We start from the raw sequence: 9,565 nt of genomic DNA, 5'->3' as shown, positions 1-9,565 counted from the left end.
ACTTCAAATCAAAGCGAGAATCATAAGCCGACTCTACCTCCATGAATCTCAACACAAGCTACTGCTCTCTGATTTGCATTTTACACATGCAGGCTTCACATTACCTGCCGGATTACTGCGTTTTTTGATGCGACAGAAAAGCTTTCATCTCATCCCCCATCCTCTCAGTAATCTTCTTAATTTATGTGTGTTATGTTGCGTTATGTTATAGGCTCACATAATTCTGGCTGACATACCGCAGGAGCAGAAGAATTCTGATACTTCACAACCCAGAAGGTATTCTGATCATCTTCTCTGCATTCTTACTGTATTCTGTTTTAAGGGTCTAATACTACTGATGACTGTCTTATGATGCTCTTATGGTTATCTTGTCTGTGCTCTTCCTGTAATTCTGTATTGGGATGCCGGTGCTTGTCGACCTTCCCAATCTTTCTGGGTAGCCCATTGACCTGTTGTTTTATGTGGGGTTGCACATCAAGGTGATTCATGAGGATGTAATTTGCGACCACCCCCTCCCAAACCCCCAAATTGATTCAACAACACTCCGAGAGCATTCTGATTTTGTCATGCCCGGTGTGGTGACAGAGAGGATGGAAACGCAGAAAGGTGCATTGCAGCATCCTGCTGACAAGGAGAGAAAAGGAGAAATCGATACCTCGTTGCCTTACGAATCGGTGAAGGCTGCTGTGAGCCTGTTTGATGCAAGGATGAAAGGAGTGCCTGATCAGGTATGATATGTTGCAGTTTTTCACCTGTGGATGATTTTGTCGATTACTAGACTTGATTGTGAGGCTAAGTCCTTTGTATGATCAAAATGCAGAAGCATGGATCCTGCGAAACAGGTGTAACAAATGAGATCTTATCTGAGGGTGCAGTGCTGGACCAGCGCAAACAGATCAAAGCCGTGGTGTTTACAGATCAAGACTCGTGGATCAAAGAAGGGGGCTTCAGCAATAACAACGCGAATGGCATCCAACAAGCCGGAAGCTTCAGCTCGCATGTGGGAGCCCTTGCAGCTGAGTTGCAAGCTGCAAAGGAAGAACTGCAGAGGCTAGAGCAGGAGCTTCTACTTGCCCAAACAGAGAGAGATGCTGCCATCAGAGCAGCCGAGGAGGCCAACTCGATGGCCGAGTCCAATGCCAAGCGCGTGGATCAGCTGAGCAGGGAAATCTCAGGGACAAACGAGTCTCTTCTGCTTGTGAAAATGGCATGCGTGGAAGCAAATAAGGACAGAGCAGCTTTGATGCTTGCAGCAAAGAAGGCCGAAGGGGATGAGCAGGGGAGCGGCCGGCCTGCACAGCAATTTCCAGAATCAAGTGATGTCTCTGTGAGTGCCTTATCTGCACAATTAGAGGCTACCAAACGTAAGCTCAGAGAGGCATTTGAGACCGAAGAGTATTACAAATCCACCATAAAACATCTCCAAGAGGAATTGGATCACCTCAAGAAAGAACTAGTGAACATGAAAGACAGAGAGGTAGACATGGATACAGCTTTTACATTAGTGAAGGTTGAGCTTGATAAGGTGAAATTCGAGCTGAAGAAAGCCGAGCAGAATGCCAATGAGGCTAACAAGGGCATTTCACTGATCTTGCAGCAGCAAATAGAGGAAGCAGGAGCAGCAAACCCAGTGGTAGAGGAGGCCAATGTGAACTTAGAGCAGGCAAAGTTGGAGTTAGAAGCCATCATGAGAGAGGCTGAAGATGTTGCACTGAGGTCGGGTCATGCTTTCATGGGGGAGACAACCAATCCAGAGAGTCTTCCTGCAGGAGGAGTAGTTTGTGCAGAGGAATCTCAGCTGCAGTCATCAGAGGTGGTGGATGAGCAGCCATCAAACCAGGATGTATCGTCATCCGATGGCAAAGATGCTGGGAGAGCTCTGAAGCTGTGTGATGGGATGCTGCAGTCTTCTGGTTCTTCTTCTGTGGATTGGCAGCTGGCAGCAGTAGAAGAAGAGATCAGTAGCTCGGTGGATGGGGAATCCATGGCTAGGATGAAGAAGAGCAGGAGGAAGCGCATATTGGCGTCACTGGGTAGTTTCATAGGAAAGAGGAAGGGATTGCAAAGCGGATGAGTGTATTAGTGATGGGTATTCTGAGCTGTGCGTGCCTACCTACTGTTTCCTGAGTGTGATATGGGGTGTGTGTTGGATTGAACGTGATGTCTTGATGGGGGGAGGAGGGGGGGATCAGTGGCAGGAGTCCTAAAAGTTTTGTGTTCTTTTTGGTAGTCTATTTTGTCTTCCTCCCCTCCACGCCAACAAAAAGGAAAAGGGAAAAATTCAAAATCAAGATGAAGGGCCATGCCACGCGTAGACTTGCCATACTTTCTCGAGCTGTTGCAAGCAAATGCACGTGGCACTTTACATGGGATTTCTTTGTTGAGAAGACATTATATATAGTCTAGTTATTTGCTTTGTGTGTGGCGTGACTTACCATTTAGGAGGAAAAATCAGGACAACTAAGAATAACAACAATCCCAAAAACAATACACCTAGGCTCATTGATTTGTTGCCTTCCATTTGAGCTTACGTTCTTGCAAGTTGCAATCGATCTCGAGCGTTCCATCGCACCATAAAGATAGACTCCTGTGTTTTTCATTTGTTAGAGGTGCCAATCTATCTAATTAAAGATTATCTACATTTACGAGTAGGTGTCAAGTAAATTTCACATGCATAAGTTTAATAGTGTGGTTGGTTTATTTGTACACCTTAAGTTGTGTTAGAACTTAGGGAGTTCGTAATGTTGGAGTTGACACTCTCATCGATTGAAGTCTTCCATCTTAGGCATGGTGCAATCCTTGTTTCTTTCCTTAAATTTGTTTTGAGGTAGCTAAGTTTTGGATGACAAGCATGTGATGATCTAAATGATGGCTATGGCCTTGTTAGGATGATTTTAGTATAAAGTGTTCCAACAAAGAGTGTTACAATTGTGGTCTTTCATTGAAATTATAGTATTTGAGGTTTAGGAACCACTTTTTGAAATTAGGCTTTGTAAGTTCAATGAATGTTTTTGTGATATCTCCTCATAACATTATGAATAGTACACTCCTTAATTAAAATTTGTTAATTAAAAGTTTAAGATTCAAATATATTCTCCAATGGTTTCAAATTTTAGGTGATAAGCAATTCAAATAATTACAATTATCAATAAAATTGAAATTGAGTTATGGAACCAATTCTTTGGTTCTCAACAAGTCAGTTCATTGTGTAGAGGAGGGCTTGGTGGGAGGAGTAACACTTATTTGACTCTCAATGTTCTTTAAAAGTATGTCATGTCACTCAACAATTGTGCTAATGTCATAAGCATTGAATGGTTCTTTGGCTAGGTATCAATATCCATGTGTATCATACTTAAATTCTCAAATTTTCTCCTAAAGCTTGATCCCATATCTTAAAGTTTGATCCCATATCTTGTACACAAAATGATACGATGATTTGATCAAGATTATACTTTGTTTGCATTAGTTGAAAAACTGTTGACTATTTGATTCTTTATATGACTTGTATCATGTTAAGATCCACTTGATAGCGCATTTACTTTTTTCTAACTTTTACAAAGCTAGAATATATACTTGTACGCGAGTTGTCTTCACATGATATATTGGGTTCTATAAAGTGGATGCATTTATCATTTTGCCCCAAATCATCTTGTAGCTTTTGCAATAAGACTACAAGTGGCAATAGTAGCAATGACATCCCCACCCTTGAATTAGGCGGCTTTTGCAACAAGATTATAAGTGGTGATAGTAGCAACTACATCTCTACCCTTGAATTAGGCAAAATTGATGGTGGTATTCATACGTGAATATAAGAGAATTGAGACATATCTAGAGCAATTTTGGCATGTTCATCATTTGGGTAATCTTAGGAAAATTTTGACTTAAAACATGGTCTCATAAGAGAATGATGAGCTTAGTGGCAATCAAAACTAGGAACTTAGAGAATTAAGACATATCTAGAGCATTTTAGCTTCTTTATCATTTGTATGATCATGGGAAATTTTGGACTTAAAAACTGTGTCATAAGGAGAAAAGCGAGCTTGGTGGTAATTAAGTCTAGCCACTTTAAGCAAGGGTGAGATGAGCTAAGAGAGGAGGAACCAAAGTTTTTAAAAAGTGTGTTTTTTCCTTGGATTCTCTTTCTTGGATCTTTTTGGGTGGGACATACTATGATAAGTGAATAGTGGGAACCAAAATGGTTAATGTGTATTTTTCAAAAAAACGAAAATGCCACATCATTTCATTTTACTTTCTAATTGTTGATTTTTGAAAGTTTTACATTTTCTTTTGTTTTTATTGTTTAATATCTTTCATTGACCAAACTATGTACAAAATTTGTTTTTAGAGTACCTAACTATATGTTTTAGCTCATTGAAATGTTCATTTTTTTTGTCTCATATTTGTAATTCTTCCTTGTAATGTTATTAATTCATTATAAGAATCGAACCATTGATGCAAATGCTAGACATGGCTTTATGGGCACATTTAGCTATGCGTATATTCATGTGGTGCTAAATCACATTGAAATGTTACAATTATTAAGTGTAAGGAGGAAAGAAAAAAGTGGCATGCCAGTCTTTGACATAGAAGTACTTTTTGTAATATTTTATGCTATTATTTTGATGAGAGTTGGTCTCCTACTTGTGTAAGTTGTATTAACTTGTTGATAATTTGAAGTTGCCAAGTATGTTAGTCAATTTTTAGTCATAGAATGAGGCCTACAAGCAAATGGGGCTACTTAAGGGGGATGGAGAAACTTTAGCCCTAAATTGAGGATATCCATTTGAGTTGTTGCTTGGCATCATTAGGATATTTTGGGGATTGTGTGAGGAGATGTGAAGTGTATGTATGTGATACTATGTGTAGTTTGATGAGGATGAGTGGATATCCAATCCTTAATGTTATCAGGAATACCTATTTTAGATACTATGTGATACTATGTGCAGTTTGACGAGGATGAGTGGATATCTAATCCTTAAAGTCATAAGGAATACCTATTTTAGAGACCATGGCAGTTAATCTATCAAGAGATTGTTTTAAATGCTTCACCAACCAATACCTAACTAAGCTTTAAAGAGAAGTTTCCTAATTTGGTGCATTTGAGGTTTGTGGATCGTGGGGTACAAGAAAGGATTCGAAAAATGATTGCTAAAATAAGAGGTCATTAATTAAAGTAAACTATGGGAAGTAAGAGTAGGGTAGAACAAGGCTTGAATTCTATACCAATATTGATTATTGCACATGATTGAGAGTGGATTGAAGAATAAAACAAGGTGGAGCATGGGATCTTAAGCTCACAATAAAGGGAGGCATGGTGAATCAATATAGAGTGATTTGGATTGTAGATTAGGTGTGGATATGTGAGGCGAAGTTTGAAGGTATCTTTAAGTTGTTTTGTGGCTAAATTTGTGATGAACTTTGTTGATACTTGTGGTATTTTTATTTTGCTGTGGATTGAAATTCCACTAGCTATGAGACAACTTATAAGTGTCATTCCAATAGATTTGACACATGGGAGGTACTTATATGAGGAGGGTGTATTCATGGAATAGAGGTGGTATGAAATCATGGTAAGTAGAGTTGTTTTTTAAAATATTTGCATTTGAACTTTTTAGTTATTTCTAAGTTTATATATTTTTACATCTATAGGGGCAACGCAATGAGGTAGATAGAGAGGAAGGGAGTTAAGTAGGGGGTGTTGGGGGGCATGATAAGGAGGACGATGAAGAGGGTGATGATTATGATACCTCCTCTTATGATTTATGATCCGTTTATATAGTGTGTAGTTTGTTCCATATTAGAAGCCAAAATAGATGGCTTCCAACTAACATAAATATCTTTTATACATTTTTTGCTATACTTATAGTAATGTAAGCTAGGCTTGGGTATTCTTATTCTTGTTTTCTTATATATAGTCATTGAAAAATTTCCTGTATCAAACTATATCACTGTGTATATTTTCAAATAAAATATGGGTTTAATTTTTCAATAAAATGAACTATCATACTAGATCAAAATAATAGGTGAGTAGAAAGGATATAAGCTAGGGAAATGACTTATTACAAAGGCGACTTATGTAATAAGTCATTTCCCTAATTCACAATATGTTCTTGTTGGGATGTACATTTTTTCCATCTAGTTACACAGACCTCATTTGATATACAAGTCAAGACCCAACTTAGGCTCACACATGGTTTCTTCTCATAATGAGGGCGTCACATCTTAGAGGATTGTAGATCATTGGTGTCACCTTACACGGGTGGGGTATTGATTGTATCTAATACCCTCAACAAAGGTGAACTATATTCTCGGTCCACAATATTGAGACTCTAAAGATGAATTCAAAGCAGATCATTTGTAAGAGGTTTAGCGAGATTATCTGCTTCATTCTTTTCCATTGGATAGTAGATATACTCTATTATCCTACTCTCAATCAAGTGAAACATATATTGATACTAGATCTCAATGTGTTTGGTGTATGCATGAAAAATTTGATTTTTTAGTAATGAAGATGTAACTTTGATTTTCATGAAGAAAATTAAGTTTTTTTGATATTTTATGATGGAAATGATATTTTTATGTGATGAAAAATTGTTTGAGTGTTGGTTGCATCATGTTTAATTGTTATTTATCAGAAAATTTTGATTTCATAATGATCTACATGCGCTATTTAAATCTCGTAAAATTTGAAATGCGATTTTTAAGGGTAAAATGATGGTTTTGTCGTTTCGGGTGGGGAAAATGTGTTTCTATGGAAAAAAATACAAAAATAAAATTGAATTTTTGTATATTGAAATGATTGATATAAGGAAAATAAAAAAATAATAGTGATTATTGATTTTAGTATGTGAATAGTGGTGAATGTATAGTAGTGGCAAAGCATGAGGTTTAGCCTCAGTTTGTCCTATCTTTTTGTCAAAGTTTGTGATTTATTGCTTTTTATATATCAAAACATGACAAAATGAACCTCTACATCTATGCAACGGGAGCACTACCTAAACGTGGGGGATAGGGTGTTTGAATGATGCGATTTGAGTGCTGTTTATTGTTGATTTTGCTGATACATAGCATGATATAGGGTTCGTTGCATTTTAATTAAGAGAATAGTAGCATGAGCATTGTCTCGGTGCTATCCTTACATCACCGCAACGAGTTAGTAAAGGAGCATTGGAAAGCCTGGTTGTGTACGATATGTTTCTGATTGAAAATTATGTTTGAGCACATTAGAATCATTCACTTTTGCATGTGCATATAAATCATGATATTGGAATATGAAGAATTGGATGCATAGCACATGTTTTTCGTTATGATAACCTACGCTTGAGTGTGGAAGATAGCCTAATCTGTAGGCTAGTCAATCAGTCTTTGGGAATTTTTTGGTAAGGACACATCGTATATCTTGGAATACGTTCAAAATGAAAGAGTGAAGCGAGTATTGTGTGTACTTTATGTTAGGGCAATGCATATTGGGGCCAATCCCCGAGGTGTAGGAGAGTCGCAATGGAGCCGCGATGATCAGCTGAGAGGTGCTTCCCTATGTTTGTGTTGCGAGGTATTATGCTTATATGTTATGGGATCTCTTTCTAAGGAGAAGGATAGTAAACGTTGGACTATGACTCGATACAAACGCAGAATCGATCAATGTAGAGTGAGTCTCAAACGCTCCTAGACCGCGAGGCCGTGTGGTGGAGTTGTTTATTGTGTGCATGAGGTTCGGCTACTGCCAAAGCCAGTGCCAATCCATTTTAGGTCCCATCACTTACTCCAACAGGTGGCAGCCAAATAGTCAGACTTCTCACAAATATCACATTTGATGTTTGAATAATTTCTAGGATAGTATTGGCTGCCACACCATGTACAACTAAATCTTGATGGTGCATCCTCTTCAGGGCGTCTGCTTTCTATTAGATTTTTTATTATTATAAGAAAATTAATATCAACAGCTATTTGTCAATATTCTTCAAAAATCATGTCAGTATAGTGTTTTATCATATCCTTAACTTTGCCAAGGACATTAAAGGCACTTGACTCATAGTCGTGATCGCCTATGTGTCATTCCATTGGCCTAACAATTTGATTGGGCATTGATTTCTGACTCATAGAAATAACATTAGAGTTTGCTGCTTGGCCTCTAACATTTGGTGGAGCCATCTGACTAGCCATAGGCATAGTCACACTAGGAGGAGCTGGCAATAAAGACACGTTGTGAACCATGCTTCCTTTCACATTTAGGTTAGTCATAGCTATCCCTTGACTTCCATTGCCATTGGTAAATGCCAAATTACTTTTTGAAACTAGACCCATATTAAGATTGGTTCGAGAGGTATAGGTCACTTGTAGTTGGGAGTCTACTTCTTGTGCTCCTTTAATGGCAGTGTCCACATCCGACAAAGTGACACTAAACTACACCTGAATATTGAAATCTAGACCATGTTAGAAATCAAGCTCACCGTCAGTGTGTCTTCATCTATGACCGACATCTATGACAGCTAGTGTGTACAGTTGTCTACATGTGATTACATTAAATAAGTCGGGTTAGTAGTTAGTCAGTGACCTGACTAGAGTTAGTCAGTCTAGTCTACGTTTACACTAGATCACTTTATCTTGTAGTGTGTGTGCTTTTCAGTTTAGTGTGTGAAAATGAAGGAATGAGCTTGAGAGCCTGAAGGCTCATGGATATGGAGTCTTTCCCTTTCTCTCTCTCTACTCTTCTATGACAGCTAGTATGTACAGCTGTCTACATGTGACTACATTAAATAAGTCCGGGCTAGTAGTCAGTCAGTGACCTGACTAGACTTAGTCAGTCTAGTCTACGTTTACACTAGGTCACTTTATCTTGTGTGTGTGCTTTTCAGTTTAGTGTGTGAAAATGAAGGAATGAGCTTGAGAGCCTGAAGGCTCATGGATATGGAGTCTTTCCCTTTCTCTCTCTCTACTCTTTGAACATGGTATCAGAGCTTCATCCATAAGGCTGTGGGAGAATGGGCATGACAACTTGCAAATGAAGCCATAGTCAAAGGAAGGAATCAGCGTGGACTGCCTTTTGAAAATCGTGGACTGCCTCCTAAAAATCAGCAACTTGTGTCTGAAAATCGTGGATTGCCTCTTGAAAATCAGCAACCTGTATCTGAAAATCTGCGCCTGCTGATCTGAATGGACTGTCAAGATTGTGGGAGAGAAGGAAGGAGTCTCACTTGTAGCTTTCTTGCTTGCACAATGGGGGAATATACACAAGGGTGGAGGCTGAAAACAGTTTTCCTCTTCTTAGTTGTGTAAGCCAAAAGAACTCTAGTACAAAGAAATAGAAGAACCCTATATATGGGTCTCAAACCAAACTCAACTAACTAAGGTGGCATACTAACTGAGCCACGAACTAGAGTAGATAAGGATAGCTATCATGTAGCTATTATTCATGGGCGGTGTACCAACCGCGTCTGCAACTGACAAGTCGGTGACATAAATACACAACGGTCACCCTGGCGTATCACGAGTGGAGCTCGATATCTCAACACTCCCCCTCGAGCTCAATCCCAATTCCTGCACACCAAGCAGGTCTTTGAACTTG

General features: G+C 38.7%; 1 protein-coding gene across 1 annotated transcript; it reads left to right on the top strand.

Annotated features, from left to right (window-relative positions):
- Positions 1-566: 566 nt before the first annotated feature.
- On the top strand, positions 567-2,074 carry LOC148033385 (uncharacterized). Its single transcript, XM_087681296.1, has 2 exons — positions 567-728; positions 821-2,074. The coding sequence occupies exons 1-2, from the start codon at positions 567-569 to the stop codon at positions 2,072-2,074; spliced, it is 1,416 nt and encodes a 471-aa protein (XP_087537422.1).
- The last annotated feature ends 7,491 nt before the right edge of the window (positions 2,075-9,565 follow it).

Source organism: Lygodium microphyllum, chromosome 7 (genome assembly GCF_053477565.2).
Source record: "Lygodium microphyllum isolate KBCC chromosome 7, Lygodium_microphyllum_v1.1.10, whole genome shotgun sequence".
NCBI classification, from domain to species: domain Eukaryota; kingdom Viridiplantae; phylum Streptophyta; class Polypodiopsida; order Schizaeales; family Lygodiaceae; genus Lygodium; species Lygodium microphyllum.
The sequence above is the reverse complement of the archived record's forward strand: the minus strand, read 5'-3'. Positions and strand labels throughout refer to the sequence as shown.